Source organism: Leptosomus discolor, chromosome Z (assembly GCF_034619465.1).
Source record: "Leptosomus discolor isolate bLepDis1 chromosome Z, bLepDis1.hap2, whole genome shotgun sequence".
Lineage (NCBI taxonomy): Eukaryota > Metazoa > Chordata > Aves > Leptosomiformes > Leptosomidae > Leptosomus > Leptosomus discolor.
The window spans coordinates 53,548,055-53,568,209 of NC_141419.1; the positions used below are offsets into that span (position 1 = coordinate 53,548,055).

Below are 20,155 nucleotides of genomic sequence, written 5' to 3' on the forward strand. Positions count from 1 at the left end.
TATGAGATATGAGAGTTTCTGACTCTAGGTGGATGGGCAGGGAGGAAAAGGAGGAATCAACAGACTTGATGCAATCTTCACTGGATTAGGCTAAAGCTTGTGAAAGAATTTACTAATGTGTTAAAATGCCTGAACAGGGATTTGCTGAGAAAACTAGTGCTGTAATGTGTTAGTCATCCTTTATCTGCTTCTGTTTTTACAGGATCTGAAGGATGGCTGATGGTGGTTTTTGTGATGCCACTTGGAGTCTCTGGCACTGTGGGTTGATAAGTAACATGCAGATTTAACTGCACAACCTGGGGAGAAAGCATCAGCTTCTTAAGTGGACAGAAGTACAGTCTCATCTATCTGCAAGGGGAGATTCTTCAACAGATTTTTACAGCTAATAATAAAGACAACATAGCATCATCCACCTTCCTGGTTTACAGCACATCACCTGCCTAAACAGATGGTCTGTCTGAAGCTTGAAGCTGGAGGATGCCTGCAGAGTACATAATAATGAAGTAGTGAATTGATACTGCTGCTGCTGGTGCTGCTGCCTAATTGTCAGGATCACAGCCAATAGAAATTCACTGCCTTTTTTCTGCTCACTTAATCAGGACAGAAACAGCAGGGTGGACATGGCCGGTCTCGTTAACAACCTGCTAATACTGTGTCTTGTTTTTCAAAACATCTGTTTGGGTTTCAGAAGCCCAATTTCTGTCTTCAAGAGGTAGGTTATGCAGGACGACCTTATATGTTGAATGCATGCAGTCACTTAGGATATTACGCAAGTATGAAAAAGCATATCCTAGATAAAAATGTGTATGGTATTTGTTCCATTTTGCTCACTTGCTCTGAATTTTCTTTCTGCAATTTTGAAATGGCACTGTTGCCATCCTGAAGACAGAAACTCTTTGTTTTATTCATAGGTTGCTCTATAAAATGTGAATTTAGGGTGATAAAACAACAGTTATTAGAACTTTGTAGATGCCACAGGTGTATTTGAGACTATATAGGGAGTAAATATATTTCAGCTGTCTGAGTTAGCTTGAAGTATAAAATGACATTTTAACAAGAAAGCATCAACTAGCTTAAAACTGGGCAATCCTGGGAAATTTGTGGGGTTTTGAATGCAAAATTGCATAGGTAAACTTTAGTATAGTGTGGACAAGAGAAGTAGGCTCTTAGCTCTCCAAAAACATCTTGTACTGTTTATGAAGTCTATTGGGAACCATAGTTACCATATCACTTCTGTATTTTTTTTAATGTATCTATGAATATAAATATTCAAAATTTATATTAGTGTTGCATCATGTTTCAGATGTCTTACCATTTAGTTCCTTACAGTGATCTACATTTTTTTTACAATTTGTTTATACATTGCATTCAAGACAGACTTTGATATTCATGTGAAGTAAAACTTACTGTCTTACTTCACTACTTAAAATAGGAGTTACTATAAATGTTACTATAAATTTCCCCTTTACATATTATTTAAAATTAATCTGTATTGAATTCTACTTCAGGCACATAGTCTTAATAAAAAACCCCAAAACTGTCTTGAATGATTAACAGTGCTTGGTATTTTCTAGTGAATTAATTTTCTATCTGTACATCCATGTACCTCAGACAGTTATTTAGATTAGATGACAGGTAACATTTTCAGCTCATGTGTTCAAACTAGTCTGATTGCTCAAAGGAACTGCTTCAGTAAGTGCTTTATAACTAAGGTGTTTTCCTCAGCTCATGAAGGACTGAAATTTCCAGATCACTCCTGGAGCTACTCAGCATTGTCAAACTTCTTTACTAGTTCTGAAGACCCTTATTTTTAGAAAGACGTAACAGAAATCAGTATTTTTTAAAAAAACTTTCCTCTTTCTTTCTAAGTTACAGAGATACTACTGGATCTCTTTCCAGTGAATGCCTTGGAAGCAACCGACCGGTGATCTCACTTAGTCTGTCAGATTTTGCATTGGACATTCGCATGCCTGGGGTGATGCCTAAGCAGGTGAGAGAAATGGCAGTTTTTCTTTTTGCCACTTAGTCTTTTTTTTGTAAGCTGGGAAAACAAAGCCTTGCCTACAGTATCACTCACATAAAATGAACAAAAAAACAGACTAACTTTTATAGATATCTGTATGTCCAGAGAAAAGTAGGAAGCAGAAAAGTAATCTCAAATGAGAGAAAAATCTTTTCATCTGATTAATTTGATTTGTAAAATGTTGGTTTCATAAGCTGAATTGCTGACATTTATTAGAACAAGGAATATGTGTTTTATTAAAGTGAAATATTTCCGGCTGTGCTAGTAAGACATACATTTATTTAGAGTTGCAATTTCCACCAGATCTCAGATGATGCCTCGGTGAATTTAGTTACAGTAAATTGAACATTTTTGCAACTTTGGCAAGCTGAGGGAAAACCATAAAGCGTTTTATAAGTGTAATACTTTCAACCCAGTATTTTAAAACGTTAAAATACTGGGTTGAAAGTATTTTTTCAGCTTTTAAAACCTCTTTCAGCTTTTAAAACCTTAAAATACTCCAGGAAAGCTACTATAAACAAGTCATACTGGTAGGGTCTTTCAGGTTTGAAGTTGCTTATCTTCTACTGAGCCCAATGAATAAAAATGAAGACAATAATTAAGATTTTTAATATTAGCAGTAGCATTTTTAAGATTCACATGAAAGTCTGAGATTCTACTGTCGTTTTCACATGTGGTTTCATTAAGCAAGATAAACAATCAATGTGTTTTTTGCAGCAAGGCAATGCAGGGAATTATGTATGTCATTAAAAGACACTACGTCTCTTTTAGAGGGCTGCAGGTGCTTGGAAAGAGCAGGATGTTGTGCTGCAGTAGATGATGACTCATTGTTGCAGACAGCACTTTCAAAAAATACTGAAGGTAAAATGAGGTTTTCAGTTATTGGGGAGCAACACTCTAGAACGTGTGATTTAGAGCAAGTGGTGTCATTCCAGTGAGTGCAAAACAGAAGAATGGTTTCTATTAGATCTTATTTATCTGCAGCAAAATATTAAACTTCTCTTTCAGAAAGAGTGAAAAGTAATTTCAGTTCATCCAGGTGCACATTTCTAATTATGTTTTATTGATTTTAGCTGAGGAGCTGTTAGTTGAAGAGCTAGGAAACACATATGAAAGAGTCAGTCACTTCAGATTCCTATTAAAAAAAAAAAAACAAGTCCCAACACCAGCAACAAAAGACTGTGGTAGTTAATCAAGAGGACAATACTTTTCACGTTCATGTGTACCTATAGCAAACAGCCTTTATGTACGGAATGAACTGAAATACTATGGTCTAGTGTAGATTTGGGAGAAGGATGAGGGAAGACAGCAACAGAAAGCAACTTGCCAAGTTAATTCCTAAAAAGGTAAGTGAAAATAATCAATAACTAGCCTTACGTACTTTAAAGTCTAGCTTTTATTTTCTTATCAGTCTCACCCGTCCTTCTCCTCATTTCCCTTCCTGTTTCCACAGTGTCCCACACTTAACTGTGCAGAAAACTTGGTTCCCTTTTAGACAAGTTAAACACTGATATATTCAGCAAGCAGCAATGGCAGAAAAGCAAATCTTTCTTTTCTTCCAGTTCACAGAAGGAGATAAGCAACAGCTTCATAGTTCTGGTGCTATTAGTGCATTGTTGTGGCAGAAAGAAATGGAAGGGAAGAATCCTCTTTAAAGAGGAAATTCATCTGTAGTCGCTTCCTTCTAGCTCGCTATCTTCTTCATGGATCTCTTGGCCCTAATTGTGGACAGACGTAATTAGCAACAGTAGATCTGCTGTGTGTTCAGGTCTTCCATACGGATGTTTACGTAAGAGCATGACTTGGGAGTTGAACTCAATGATCCTTATAGGTCCTCTCCAACTCGAGATATTCTATGATTCTGTGATAATAGGTTTCTGCTTCCAGGGTATATCTGCAAGTTTATCTCTATACATGAAAGAGAAAAATAAACTAAAAAGCAAGAGGACAGGCGCAAAATACTTATATTAAGGGCTTTCTGGAGGTACATCACTATTTTGGTTATGAGTAATTGCAATTCCTGAGTTCTCAAGCGTAACAATTTATGTGGGAAAGTGGGAAAGAGAAAAGAAAAAACGAGGAGGGGCAGAAATTAGTGGAGAAGATGTGAATGAGTTAAATTCTAGAGAATAGAAGAGTATCTGTAGAGCAACACCAGTATGTTCTCTGCTATCTCTTCTTTGTCATGCATTTTTTGTCAAAAGAAAATCTTGTTTCGACGGGATTGTTAGGAATTCTGAATTCATTGTTTGGCTACAGGTTAGTACTTCCATGAAGCTTTACAAATGGAATGCTTCTGGCCTCTTTCTCTCTTGGTGGTGTGCAGACATGACAGTCACATTTCTTACCTAGAATCACAGCTAGCTGACTGAAAGATGTCTAATGGACAGTTCTTTACAATTTATGACCAGTGTGACCTGCAATAGATGTTACAATGAGAAGGTTCAATGTAAGAATTGATCTGGAAGATCTGGAATCATTTCTTGTTTAGGTAAAAATATCTCCAAGCTGGAAAAAGAAAGGGAAATTTCTGAAATAGTGCTGCTGCTGAGTTGAGTTCTTCCAGCTTGATACTGAAGCTTTCCAGATAATTCTTGTGAAGAACAAATACTGAAAATTAATCTCTTTGGCTTCCAAAGAGTCTAACCATTTGCATGTATTCCCTGAAACGGAGATGAATTTTTGATACTACCAGTAAGGTTTTACATAGATTATGAGCATTCACATTGTTATTTTGGAATGATTACTTTAGGAATCATTAAATTCCCTAAATGTAGGGACATACAGCTAACATACAACTTCAAGTCTGTAAAATATATACCTGGTTCACAGAGGAAATTTGTACACATTTCCAGACAGAAGGAGGAGGGAAGAGAAACCCCAAATGATGTTGTATCATCTACATAGGTAGCACCTTAGAGTGATGGAAGTGGTATAATTCTTGGTGGAATGATTTGCAAATGGCTGGAGCCAAGTTTAACGTCTGTCCTTGAATTGGTAGGTTAGTTGCATAAAATTCAATTTGTGTGTATCTTGTGTTGTCAAGGCTGTGAGAAAGGTTGCCAAAAACCCTGCATTTTTTCCAATGATTTACTAGACTCTTAGTGACTTCGGATGTTTGGAGGTCAGGGACGGGGATGGGGGGAGATTGCCTTCCATTCTGTAGCTGCATCTGCACCGTGGGTGAATCAATGAGAACTGATACCTTATGCAGCTTAGGAGTGCGCTAACTGCAGATCTGCCCCTGAGTTATGTGCTGTTTTGGCACAAGTACCGAACATGAACATTCATCTGAAACTGTTCTGAGTGCTTGTTACAAACAGGGGCACTAAAGTGTATGTGCAGGCAGCATAAATCTGGAAATCAATCAGGTACAATAGTTCTCCAACTCAGTTAATAAAAGTTAATAAAAGCTACTTAAATACTTTAGTTTTTTCTTAATAATTATTCCGATTGCACATTAGGGAAAAATACAACCAACATATCATGCGAAGAGTAATTTTGGTGTGCTGCTGAAGGGTGGAGGACACCTAAGAGCTGTGGAGAGGAAGACTAAAGGGCTTTTGTTCAGTTCTGAGGGAAAAATTCTATAATCATTCTTTATACTTAAGATTAGTATAAGAAAATTATCCCTCTGTACAGTGAATTAACAGAATGTTGGGACTTACTATTTTAATAGGAAGCCATATGTTTTATCTTCCAAGAAGGGATGGGATCAGCTCATTTTGAAAATGCTAAATTTCAGATACAAAATGCAATGCTGTTAAACAAATTGAAGGCTTTTTTGTGAAAGTATTAAGAATTCTAGGGTAAACGGGTATTCTGCCGGTAACACCATTTTGCTCCTGTGAATATCTGTGTTTGCTACAAATCAAATAAGAAATACTGATAAAAATTCATACTGAAATTAAAACTGTATCTTGGGTAATTTTATTCATCAATAATTGTTTGGGTTTTTTAATTAATAACTACTATGTTTGAGGCTGAACAAACTTATTGGTAAGTTAGTTTTGGTACAGCATTGGCTGAGTTCTTAAAAGTGCAGTTGAAACTTCATAAATATTGCTAAAGGCACAAAAAAGTGGTAAAAGATGTTGTTATTTGGTGGGATATTGTTAGTGTGGAAAAGTGGTGTGTGAAGGGCTTATTATCCAATGGAATTTGCAAGTTGTTTTTTGTTTGGGTTTTTTTTGAAACTTCTTATCTTGAGCTTCTGCCAGTAGGTCAGCATTGACTCATAGTACCTGCATATTCAATTTTGTAACTTTGGTTTCTCAGTTTGAAGTCTCTGAGTCTTTGGTTAAAATTTTTTCTTATATATCTAGTTTGATTTGGTATACCATATCAGATAAAAATACTTAAAATGAGAAGGAAATTTGATCATTCAGGTACCCATAAATTACTGGCACCTCTTTCTTTACTATTGCTATGACAACCAAGTTGAGATCTTGATCTAAGATCCCCCAAGACTTGCTCTGACTCTGGAGAAAGTTGTGTGAATGACTTGCTTATTACTTAGGGTGAAATTCTGTAAAAAGCAGAATTTAGTTACTTATGTGAGTCTGGGCCCTAACATAGTGAATATCAAATTTATATTGAGAGAGAGATCACATACGGAGATTTATGTGAAGTTATTATTAGTCAGTAATGGCCTTAGTAATATCAAAGATTCTTCCTTTAAAAAAAGAGGCAGGGGAGCAGGAGATGGGAGGGAAAAGTGTGGAGCTTTTCTCTCCCCTGCCTACCCAGTATGCTTTCAAAAGGCAGCATTTTGCACTTTGAAAGTTCTGTTAATCTCTTTTCACTTGTTTTGGAAATATCTGAATTGATGGGGTTGTGCACAGTGGAGCAATCTCTTGTTTTCCCCTCTGCTTGTTTCTTATGCAAGTTGAAGTCTCAGTAATTTTCTTCTGAAGATGAATCAAATGTGCGCCCTCATGCTCACAGACCTACTTATGCTGAGGTAGAGAAAGAAGGACAGAATTATTGTAGATTCTGCAGTGTGCCTTCTGTAATATTTTAGTGTCAGGTTATTCCTGCTTGTCTTGTCTTTGAGCTCTGGAACATTGACAATTGAAGATAAGCAACCAGAATCTGTTTTGTTGAATGCAATAATTGTTTTTTTGATTTGCTTATTTTCTCTTATTAGCTAAATACAACCTGGCTTGTGCGTCAGAAACAAAATTGAAAACCCTTGTGTCTGTGTCAGGATGAGTTTTCATGCCTGTAATGGTAAAGACTTCAGAATTACTACATTGGTTGACTGCATTATCCGTTTGGCCAAGAAATCTCTTCTCTGACTATACCTAATAGGAGTTATTTATGGAAAGACCAGAAGAGGTAGGACAGGAGAGTAGTAATTCAAAAACTAGAACATACCCTCCCTGTTTACAGTAACAGTGAGAGGTTGCTGGCTTGGAGTTTTAGTCCAGACTATCATATTTAATAGATAGTGATAGTTCTTTGCGTCATGAATTTGTCAAATAAATTTCAACCCATAGATAATCTTGGAATTATGTTGGGGTTTTGATTTTTTTTTTTTTCAAATATGCTTCTTTCCTTTTAAGAAGTTATTGGAAGCATTTTGAAAAGGATTGTATTTAGGGTAATTTTGTGGGTTTGTTTCCTGGTTTCTCTGCTTTTGAAAAATACATTTTGTTAGAGAAAAGGAGGAGATAAATATTTTAAACTCAATGTGGCATGGAACAGTAGTAAGGGGTAAAGGATATGAAACTGATCGTCTGTAGTCTTGTCATGTTAAAGTAATGGGTGGTCAGGATCTCTCGTTAATGAAACGGAGTCGCTTTGGATTACTGTGGAGGACAATGTGAAGATGACTAATGCAAGGCAATACGAACAATGATAACAACCAAATGGGAAGTAAAAAAACCTTGAATAGTCTCTGTCTTCTCCCTGTGCCTCCCCCTTGCCTCCGCTGCCCCCATTTCTTCTCCAAAGGACTAGGTCTTGTTAATTTTGATGATGTTGTTGTTTTTTCTTTTAAAAAAAAACTTTGCCATTTTTGGGATTAAAACGCTAAAGGCACATCAGATTACCTAAGAACATGTCTTTAAACTATACAATGTGTAGTACATCGCTATTGAAGAGACATGACAAAGAACATGGAAAAAAGATGTTTAACTGGGACAGTTGCTACTTGTAGATGGATTATAACACTGAGTCAGAGAGGCATGACTGAGTTCTGCAGCAGTTCAGATAGTAAGTATCACAATACCATTTTAGTAGATCGATATTTTCCAATTAACAGTCTTCAATTAATAAAAAGAGACAAAAATATTAGTGCACCTAGACTTCTAATAATCTTTGTAAATATTATGACATTCTCTTCTTAATTAGTTTAATTCTCAATTGGGTAAATGATACTTCCAAAAAATACATGTTGTCCTTATTTCTAGTCCACACTGTTTCTAAATTAAATTTGTTTTTAAAGACAAATAATCTACTGTTTGTTTCTACTATAATGTGAAGCATCGCTGCCATTGACTTTCAAAGTTGGGGTATAATGTTCTAAATGAAGGGTTTTTTTAAAAAAAAAACTACTTCTGAACCCAGGTTAAATAGAAAAGGTAGCATTTTTCCTTTTCTATTTATAGAAGGCTTTAGTATGTTCATTCTGTAAATGCATATAACTAGAGTACACAAAGGCATTCACATAAGTTGATCAGCTGACCTCTGTTCATCCTTTCCATCTTCTAGCAAAACCACCAAAAAATGTTTCTTATTTGTGTAATCACATATTGTTATCAGCATTGTACCTGTCCTTCTTTCTCAGTTGCATTTAATTGTTTACACCTATTTGCAATGTCTTCTGTGAAATCAGGTTTGAAGTTTTTCATAGCAGGAATTTTATCTTCATCTGTTTAATATAGTCTTTATGAAAGTGAAAGTCCTATCAGATTTTGAGTTCACGGGTGTATGAGATTCCAGTAGCTGACACCTTTCCTGTCTTAAACAGCCTTAAAAGTTGTAAAAAAAGGGTTTCAAATGGATAATAGTGTAGCTATCATCCTAATAGCCACATTGCTGATCTTATAGCCTAATCTCTGTTACATGTAAAGAAACCGTAGCAATAAATTTATTTCTTACAATTGTAATCTAGGTAGCCTGCATCATCTTTGGTCAAATCAATTGGTAAAGCAGGTGGTCCTTTTGTAGGACTTGCCCTTCTTCTAGCTGACAAAGATGAAACTGGCTTCATTTTTTGTTTGTGCAGTTCACATGCATTTAAGAAATGTAATTTTGTGCTGTTGCAATGATTTACTGACTGGTTTTTTGATGTACCAAGTAAGAGCTTTCGTTTCAACAGGACTGCCATATTTAGGTTTTACTGTTCTTGGTAACTATGTTTTATATTGCAGGTTCTTTCATAGTTATCCAAGTAAATGGGAAACCTGGATTTTGTTTATGACTATTGCTCTGAGTTTACTGTGTTTGAGTTTTAATTGGTTCATATTTTAATCCAGGAATACTTCCAACGATTACATGCTGAGCATTTTAAACTCAAACAAAAGTATTTCAGGCAACAAAGGCAACTGTAGCATCATGAAGAGGGCATTCTTGATAAGTTTTTTGCCTGGAGTACCCATTACACTGTATCTTGTGCAGATTGTTCCAGGAAAATGTTAGTCCTTTACAGTGCTTTACAAGCAAGTCCTTTACAAGCAGGAAAATCACGTATCAAATTGTTTCTTTTTTTAATTGATTCTGTTCTTTTTCTTTCTTTTAAAGGATGTGATGTTTGTTAGAATGCCCAGGGAAGAATATTTTCATTGATCATAATAGAATTAGGTGCATGAATCAAAAATAAATTTATTTCTGTGATTGCTGCTACAATGGCACAGCATTTTTGCACATTGTGGTCCAGTTATATAAATCTTTGAATAGGATGAACTACTGCTGTAGGTAGAAATCTGTTTGGCTATGAAGACATAGAATTGTACAGTATCTCAGGTTGGAAGGGACCCTGTAAGGATCATTGAGTCCAACTCCCTGCTCCTTGCAGAACTAGCTATAACTAAACCATATGACTAAGAGCATCGTCCAGACGCTCCTTGAACTCTGACAGGCATGGTGCTGTGACTGCTTCTCTTGGCAGCCTGTTCCAGTGACCAACCGTGCTCTCATTGAAGAAGCTTTTCCTACTCTCCAACCTGAACTCCTCCTGACACGGCTTCATTCCATTTCCTTGTGTCCTATCACTGTTCACCAGAGGGAGGAGATTGGCACCTCCCACTCCACTCAAGTTCCGTTTATTCTTGGGTTATAGTAAGTTTATAAAGGCTGAGAAATTAGTGCATACCAAGAACATAATTAATTAGAAGCTCAATAATTCTTTTCACTTCATGTAGCACACTCATTGATTCATTCTGTTTATTTGGACATCAGGAGAGTACTGTTACCCCTTCAAGTTTTTAGCGGGCAGGAAGGGGACAGTGTTTTCTAACCACTGCAAATAAATTTAGTGCTAATTCTTATAAGTATATAATTTTTATATATTAGTTTGTTAAGTATTCCCACATTCATCTTCAGAAAGTGTAGAGAATTTTGATGCTTTGTTTCTATTCTGTTCATTATAAATATAATTTAAAGGTAATTTTTTTTGGTCTTTTAATAGTCTGATACCTACCTCTGCATGTCAGTACCCCTGCCAGCGGATGATGAAGCCTATGTAGGTGAGTATTGGTTGACTGGAAGAACCTAAACAAGCCATTTTGAAGAATCTCAGCATTTTCTTTTTTTTCACTCATATTGTCTTAATCTTCGGTTGTCAGAGTTTCCAAAATGCATTCATCACAGCTAATGCAGAAACAAACTAGAGAGAGCTACTTAGAGTCAAGATAACAGACTGTATCTGGAGAGATTCATGAGTAATAGTAGTTAAGGAGCTGCATGCAGATGCCTCTGGCAGTCAGTACCAAACAGTCCCATTTGTAAAGTATTGGCTTTCTGTCTCTGACCGGATACTTAATTCTGCTCCACTGAGCAGACTGTTTATTTACCTGTTGTTACAGCCTGTAAATCCTTTGCACTTACAGTCATTGTTGGCTGCGGTAAGATTTTACTTACCCAAGGGAAAAAATAAATCGAACAAGCCCTCTGCCCTCCTTTCTTTGCTTTTTTTTTTTTTTAAATGTCGTGGCATGAATAAGATGGTAGAGGAAGGAATAGAAGGAAATAGTGTAATAGTGTACAAATGCTGAGATCATACATATCAGCAAAACAACACCTTCTGTTCAGAAAGTCTTTGAGGTACTTTTAATTTAATTTGCCTTACTTGTGAACATACAGTTGTTCAGGTAAAGAGAAAGCTTGTTGGTTTGGGTGAAGATAGTTTCACCATCAGAATATGCTGTAAACTTTAGTAAAAGAAAACAGTGAGAAGTTAAAATATCTACATTTTCCTTCCTTTACTCTTTTGTTGTGTTTTAGGGTGTGTGCTCTTACAGTAAATATGGTGGGAATCCTGTGTAGGTTTTGTTGTAGTGTATTATGACACTATTGTTTCCTTGTGGAAATCCTTCAGAAATAGAATATTGTGTTTAGATTTTGATGTTATAGTATTCTGTTATAATATATTATAAAACCATTCTAGTTGTCAGGTGGAACTTTGAAGAGCAAGAGGAACTTGATGAGCAAATTTTAAAAAAAACCCCACAAAACAGACAAAGTTGTTCTGTGAACGTAAATTTTTCCCATGATAGCATTGCTTACAACCTCTTATATTTGGATGTCTTGAAAATAAACCAAAATTGCTTCTTTTTTTTTTCTCTTTGCTCCCTTCCACCAAAATGGATAGGCATGTATTCAGGCTTAAGCATGTGAGTTTCAGTTTCATCTCACTTCAGTGAAGTCACTGGGAAGTGTTTTCAGTGGAAAAGATTTGTCAGATGGGAGTCTTCACAGTCAGCAGAAGTTACCTAATCGTTGGAAAGAGTAGACTCAAACATGTCCCACTGTAGAAAATAGAAAAATGCAAACTGACCTATCTTACAAAATACCTGGATAGCAAATTAAATCTTCGTCTCAGGAAAGAAATTTTTGTAATAGGTTATCATAATCTAAGAAATGAGATGCTTAGTGGAGTTTTTCCTTAAATACTTCTTAATACTATTACTTGCCTGCATGTATTTTGTATCATTTAAATAAGCAGAGAAGATTGACACACAGAGAATTAGATACTTCTTTTTAGTGTCTGCATTTTTATGATTTAATCAGAATCTGCCTTCATTGCATTGCCAATAAATAGTGTAATTAACTTTAATTAATTACTGTTTTACTTTGTGATAGAAACATCTAAAAACTAACATATGTACTGTCACTCTGCATTGCTGTTCAGTGATGTATTGAGAAGACAGTACGTGTTCGGAAGAGCTTCAACATGAGGAGGTGTGAATACACAGAAGTAAACCAATAACTTGGGCTTCTGTGACAGTGTGTTGATAAAGCTGAGACCAGAACCTGCGTGTTCTCTGCCTCCAGTTCAGTTTATTTGCACATAATGCTGCCAAGTAAATACCTTCTCTTTTCTGTGATTTTTTTTCCTTTTATGCTTTAAAAGGGCACTTTTATGACCAAGTGTCCTTACACTTTGAGTAAGAAGCACTTGCTTTAATTTTTTACTTTGTTTCTCTATTTTTACTCCCTTTTCTTCCCTCCTCCAAGACAGTGTGGAAAAGGAGGTTCTGTTTATAGAGCATGCAGCTGGATGGTTTTGTTGCATATTGTTTAAATATAAGGGCCTTGGAAGAGAAAATTTCTTTTTTAATATCCTGTGCAAGCAGTACTACATTTGAGTAAGTAGAAAATATTTTCTTTAACTTTTTTCAATATTTTTTATTAAATTCGTAATTGAGGACTTTGAATTTGGACTTCAGCTTTTCTGTTCCCCTAAAGATTTAAAACCAGAAGTCAGTCATGCTTGCACAGGGGCTATGTGTGTAACTTTGTACTGCAAAGCTGAAAGGATACTGTACCAGAATTTACCAACTTGTTCAGAGTCAGTTCTCAGACATTGTCAAAGAAGGAACTGATCAAAGTTATGAAATGTTAACAACTAGAAGGAGGAGTAGAGCAAGTTTTGCCCTAGAAGTCTTTTTCAGGGATCATAGAACCATAGAGTCATAGAATGGTTTGGGTTGGAAGGGACCTCAAAGATCACCTAGTTCCAACCCCCCTGCCATGGCAAGGACACCTCCCACTAGACCAGGTTGCTCAAGGCTCCATCCAGCCTGGTCTTGAACACTTCCAGGGATGGAGCATCAACAGCTTCCTTAGACAACCTGTTCCAATGTCTCACCACCCTCAGGGTGAAGAACTTAGTACTTATATCTAGTCTGAACCTGCCCTTTCCCAGCTTCCAACCATTACCCCTCATCCTATGACTGCAGGCCCTTGTAAAAAGTCCCTCCTCAGCCTTCTTATAGGCCCCCTTCAGGTACTGGAAGGCTGCTGTAAGGTCTCCCTGGAGCCTTCTCTTTTCCAGGCTGAACAAGCCCAACTCTCTCAGCCTGTCTTTGTAGGAAAGGTGTTCCAACCCTCTGCCCATCTTAGTAGCCCTCCACTGGGCTCACTCCAACAGCTCCATGTCTTTCTTGTGTTGGGGGCTCCAGAGCTGGATGCATCTGTGTATTTTTGCAGATGCTGTTAGTTTTCTGTATGATATTCTTCTGTGGAGGGTCAGACTGTCAAGGCTGAGATTTCTGTTTGAACCAGTTGTTTTTCTGTCACCAATGGCTATAAATGCTGGCAAATTGAGGTGGGCAGTGTTTCCTTGTTTGTTTGTGAGGTGGATTGATTTACATTTAGGTTAATGTTAGAAACGTACCTTTTACAGCTGTGAAATGAAATACCTGTGAGATTAATATGTAAAGGTTATTAATGAGGGAAATTGATATGTAAGTTTCAAGAAAGTATCATTCCAGTTACATTTTAAAAACATACTGTGATTTTCTTCTTCTGTCTCATGTTTGATTAGTGTTTATGAACAAGTAGCCAAATCAGAAACTAGATTGAGTCTTTAGTGGTGCAGGCATTGATAAAAATCAGTTTTTGACTACTGAGCTGTAGCAATAGCTAAGGGATGCTCTACAGGCATTTACAAGAATTGAGTCTGACAGCAAGCCACTCAACCAAGAAATCTGACTATCATCTTCACCTCCTTACATTAATTCACATGGGTGACTAGTAAATAAATGTGTCTTCATCTTACTGACTTATGGTAAGTCGTTATTTGTCAGATTGTGCTGTAGAAATGAGATGGAGCCTATTACGTTCAGGAATATAAGTTGACTTAATTAGATGATTTATTACTTTTCATCCATATATGACTCTGAGACACTGTGGGTGTGTTACTTTAGTATGGCATATATAAACTTCCCTATTGCCAAGTAATGATGACTTCACTGTATTGAGGGCCTCTAATGTCTCCCTCATCTGCCAAACTGTAGACACTGATATGTTGATAAACTTCTTTAAAGTTAATTGAATTATAGAGAAGACAGCATTTTTTTAAAAAAAAGAAAGGATATCAACTTTTATCAGTGAATTGTTACTTGTAAAGGTGAACTTCTTAGGATTTATTTTTTTAAATAGATAGCTTAACTAGACACTGATAAGATTAAACTGATGTCATGTTCTGTTCATTCCTATTTCTTCTGGAGTTCATAATTAAATTAGTACTTGGTCAGGGAAGTAAGTCAGGCTTTATTCAGTTCTAGTATATATATGAAAACTGTTACTGTTATTTTAGTAATAATTTTGTAACACTTCTCCATGCATAAAAAATATTTAACTATTGTGTAATCTTCTATTTATTATTGTAAAATGTGGAAGCTGTCAACTGGGAATATAAGACTTTTGTCTGCTGTTTCTTAAGCTTTGGTAGTGACAGGTACTGCATTTGGCATGAATCTCATGCTAATTTGTATGGCTTTTACAACACAGGATTTTTTAAATCGCATTTTTTTGACCCTCTGTTTGGAAGGGTATAAGCCTGGCTATGCTGCTAAGAAAATACCTATACAGGAACAGAGTAACTGACTGTACAAAGCTCTCTTAAGCTCATGGGCAGACTGAGGTTTTTCAACTTTTCCTTCAGAGGCCATCATGAGATATATGAGGTCACACAGAAATCTAATTTTGCTTTGTCAACTGTCGTGCGTTATGTACTATTAGTAAGAGTAGTATTTAGTAAGCTATTTGTAATCAGTTTTATAACAGGTCCCTTCCCTGCACTAGAATGTCATTGTAATGGACACTGTGTGGAGGGAATAAAAGACTTCCTGACACACTCATTAGAGTGAATACACAAGATATGAGGGTGGTAGAGGAGTAAAACGAAACAATGAGACAGTATTAACCAGCAGGACAGGTGATGGCTTCACCAGACAAAAGGTCTAACCTTTAATTTTTACCTTTATTGAAGACTGTCCTTCTAGGTGTTACAATATGTTTTGTACAGGTATGAAGTTTGGCAATAAAGTTCATTAAATTTCACATCTGTGAACTTCTTATAAACTCTTTCAGAAATTTAATCTCTTAAATTGGTAACAGCAGCTTAAAACACCTAAGCTGTAACTTAGGTAGGAAGTCCACATAAAATGGCGCATTGTCTGTCCCATAGTTAACCATAATTTTACTCTGATTTTTACTGATAAAGTTGAAACAAAAGGCCTTTCTGTAACGCAGATTAGTTTTTTAGCTATGAAATGAGTAGAATTTGCCTCTAGAAAAAAAAGGGTGTTAGGTAGTCTTTAGACTTTAATCATGCTGGCAAGTTCAGCGCTTCTGAGTTCATAATGTGGTACTCAAAGTACTTTCCCAGGGCCTGTGGGTGCATCTCTTAATTCTCAAACCAAGCCCTCGGCTCTGACATGATCATTTCCTTACAATCTGACTGCTGCCTTATGTCTTCAAGCTGCAGTTTGACTTGCATGCCTTAACTTTTGCCTGGTTTTCCTCACCTTTCACGACAGACTTCAGCTCAAAAAATAGTTAGAAGGTATTCAAGTAATTTTTTTTCCCCTCAGGAAACTGGGACAATAATCCACATCATTATTCACTTCAGGACCCCTGCCTCAGCCACATGTTAAAATACTGAGTTCAGAGTGCAGATAACCTCAAACTTCGGAGCAGAATAGTGTTTCAGTTGTTTGCAGCTTCACCATCTGCCTGTGTTAAGACTTTTACAAGAGATAAAAGACGCCTACTTGAACGCTCCTCAGTGTCTATGTACATATAAGGGCAGGATTGATTCAGTTTTGGAATTTCTGCTGTCAGATAAGGTTAGAAACCCATTAAGATCCTTCTCTGTCTTATGTGAGGAAAAATTCTGTCTTATGTGAAGAAAAATGACACATCGTTTCAGTAGTAATAAAGGAAGTTTTTTCTAGAAATGCTGTCATTGTACATTCATGGTCAATATTACTACAGTCTGATGTTGGTAACCTTTTTCCTATACTAAACAAGATCATGAACATTTGAGAAACCAAAACATTGTTTTGTTTGTGGCATAAGATAAAGAACAGACATTTGAGTGCTGAACATTCACCTTTGTCTAAGTTTCTAATAGCGAGAAATATTTGGGCGATGAGATTGTGTTGACTTTAAACAAATCTTGTTTTCCATTCCAAAGGGTTTGACATATTAATGAGAGTAAATCATAATCCATTCTTGGAACTGTTGTCCCAGGAAAGGTGGAGCAAAAATGTAAACCAGGTGGAATACTGGAAGAAGATACCACTAATGCAGAAGATGTTAGTTGCTCTTAAGTGTGACTTACTGTTTCTTTGTATTTTTAATGAAGAAGTGAAAAGAAGATTTGACAGATGCAAATTTTGAAGCTAGATTGAAATTAGTCTGGTTACGGTAAAATTTTGTGATACATTGATATATTTACTAAGTGTCATACTTAACTTTTGGGAAAAACACAGCAGTTTTGAGTGGGAACTTGGAATTTCTTAATGACTAAGTGAAGTACAGTGTTTTAGCCTGGGAGACAGGCTGTTGGAGTTTAAGGAATTTAAGGAAAGCTTGTAAGTGGAATGCAGAAGGTAAATAAATGAGTGGGGACATACATGCCTTGTTTCTAGTATTGCAGAGAAAAAATGGCACAAAACAGTCTTGCTTGTGTAACTTATGGGGAGAGTAAGGGTAGCTTATTTGTTTTATCATTCTGTTTTTCAGTTGACTTTAAGCCTCATGCGAGTATGGACACTGTCCATCACATGTTACTCTTTGGATGTAATGAACCTTCTTCTGCCAAAGATTACTGGTAAGAGTTGTAACTTGCTTTTACTGTCTTACCTAACTTTTCTTGTGTTAATTGCTTACACATAAACCTTTTCCATTCTTGCAATTTCTTGGAAAAGTGGAAAAATTTGGAAAGAAGAAATATATAACATTGCAGTCTTTACACACTTAAAGTGTTTATTTTTTTTTAACTAAGGTGGAGAAACAGATCTGTTTTCTGGTTCTTCATGACTAATTGACTGTCTCCAAGGAGGAGACAGGAGCTGTAGTGGGCAGCATGCCATTGGATACCAAGAAATCTAGGCTTCCTCTGTAGTTGGCTGCTTTTCTGTATATGATGTATTGTATCAGGTGTCCAGAAGGAAACTGAGTGAAGGGTAAGCTGAAGGAGATTCTCTCTGTCAAGTGCTTTGGTAGTTGACTTACCTTCAAAATGCCTAAGCAGTGAGATTAGAGCTCAATCAACAGATATTGGGAGTCAGAGTGAAGAGAGTGTGAACATGGGTGGAAATTAATGGTCTGTCTAGTAATTCTGTAGTTTCCTCCAGGTTTTCAAGAAAGAGCAGATGAGGTAGTTTTGCTGACACTGCAAAGCTTCTAAGACTTATTTTGATATATGGAACAATTTTAATACAGAATTTCTGACAGAGTTGTGTAATCACAATGTATCTTTTAAGCATTTACCAAAAAGGTAACTAGAGATGGAGTTTAGAGCTAATAGTATAGTATAATATTTTTCCACAAAAAAATATGAATTTAGCATTTCAAATAAACTCTGCATGTTTTTGGGAGATGATTTGATTAATATTTTGAACATACAACAAACTTGCACCAAGAGTTTAATCTCCCTTCTACCTATCAACCAAAGCTGTAATATTGAAAATGTTGTAATCTTGTCTTTCAAGAAAAGCAAATGCTTTAAAAACTCAGACAAAAGTAAAAATATGAAAACATGTAATTTCTGTTGACTTCTTTTCCCAGCAGACAGCTTTTCTGTATTCTTTTTATTGTATCTTATATGCTAGAATATACTTTTTTAATAGTTTAATGTGAAAAATACACCAACATAAAACTGTTCCCATTGTGGCCTTCTAAAACCAGTTTACATCTTGAGTATCCTAACTAAAACTCCTAAAACTTGAGTGGATTGTACTTGTAGTTTGTTTGTTTTCATATGTCTGGAAGTAGTTTTATTAGAGCCTTGAAATAATCCATACATGATAGAATTATATTACAGATTGATCAGGGGCTTGTATTGAAATGAAGTTATGAAATGATGCCTAAGTCACATCCAGCTGATGTTCTGAAGAAGTATGTGAAATGATTAGTTCCTGAGCTTACAGATATGAAGAAATGGATCAAAAGCTGGAAAGTCATAAAGTTCTTCAAAGTTGAGTCAGACTCAGATCCTAGGTTTGAGACTGGGGTTCAGGTAGTTTGACCTCACTGGCTGTATCATCAGTCTTCCCAGAGAATCATAGAATACCAGGTTGGAAGGGACCTTAAGGATCATCTAGTCCAACGTTTCAAGGTAAAAGTATAGTTTGAATGATACGGCACAGCACCTTGTCAAGTCTTAAAATTGTCCAATATAGGGGAATCCACCACTTACCTTGGGAGATTATTCCAATGTCTAATTGTCCTCATGGTGAAAAAGTTTCTTCTGGAGTCCAGTTTGAATCTCCCCAGGACTAACTTGTATCCATTACCCCTTGTCTTTTCCATGTGACCCCTTGTAAAAAGGGAGTCTCCATCTTCTTGGTAGCCACCCTTTATCTACTGGTTCATGGTAATAAGATCTCCCCTAAGCCTTCTCTTCTCAAGGCTGAACAAATCCAGTTTTCTCAGCCTTTCTTCATATGGCAGGTCTTCCAGTCCTCTGATCATCTTTTTGGCCCTTTTCTGGACCCTTTCCAGCTTGTCCACATCTTTATCATATAGCGGGGACCAAAACTGAATACTCAAGGTGTGGTCTGACCAGCGCTGAGTAGAGCAGGATAATGACTTCTTTGTCTCTGCTGATGATGCCCTTATTAATGCAACCCAGTATCCTGTTGGCTTTCTTTGCCGCTGCAGCACGCTGTTCACTCATGTTGAGCTTGTTGTCCACCAAGCCCCCCAGGTCCCTTTACACGGGGCTGCTCTCCACCCAGGTAGATCCCAGTCTGAAAAGAACAGTTGCCCAGCAGAAAACCCACCAGAAAAACAGCTGCAGTGTGGCAGTTAATGTTGCTTTTGTTCTTGATTGCTGTACTTAACAGCTACCTATCAAATAATGAAACACATAATTAGCTGTGATGGGTTGACCTTGGCTGGATGCCAGGTGCCCACCAAGCTGCTTCATCACTCCGGTGCTCAGCAGGACAAGTGGGGAGAAAATAAGATGGAAAAAACCTCATGGGTCAAGATAAAGGAAGTTTAATAAATAAAAAGTAAAACAAAAGATTTATTCTCTGCTTCCCTTCAGCGATGTCCATCCACTTCCCAAGAGGTTAGGCTTCAGTATGCGTAACAGTTGCTCGAGAAGACAAACATCATAACAAATGCTCCCCCTTTTCCTCCTTTCTCTTAGCTTTTATTGCTGAGCAGACACCATAAGGTATGGAAAATCCATTTGGTCAGTTTGGGTCAGCTGTCCTGGCTGTGTCCGCTCCCAAGGTCTTGCCCACCCACAACCCACTGGGTGAGGGTGACAGTGTTGGAGAGACAGCCCTGATGCTGTGCAAGCACTGCTCAGCAGTAGCCAAAACGCTGATGTGTTATGAACACCTTTCTGGCTATCACTACTAGGCACAGCACTGAGGGCTGTTATGGGGAAAATTAACTCCATCTCAGCCAGACCCAATACAAGTGTGGTGTTTA

General features: G+C 36.8%; 1 protein-coding gene across 9 annotated transcripts in view; it reads left to right on the forward strand.

The window, feature by feature from the left end:
- Positions 1-620: 620 nt before the first annotated feature.
- PAM (peptidylglycine alpha-amidating monooxygenase) overlaps positions 621-20,155 on the forward strand; it is an 80,800-nt gene continuing 61,265 nt past the window's right edge. For all 9 annotated transcript variants that reach the window (XM_086479863.1, XM_009951690.2, XM_086479864.1 and 6 more), the window contains exons 1-4: positions 621-712; positions 1,870-1,990; positions 10,659-10,716; positions 17,228-17,315. In XM_086479863.1, coding sequence (XP_086335989.1) covers positions 621-712; positions 1,870-1,990; positions 10,659-10,716; positions 17,228-17,315 — 359 coding nt within the window. The remainder of the gene's footprint in view (positions 713-1,869; positions 1,991-10,658; positions 10,717-17,227; positions 17,316-20,155) is intronic.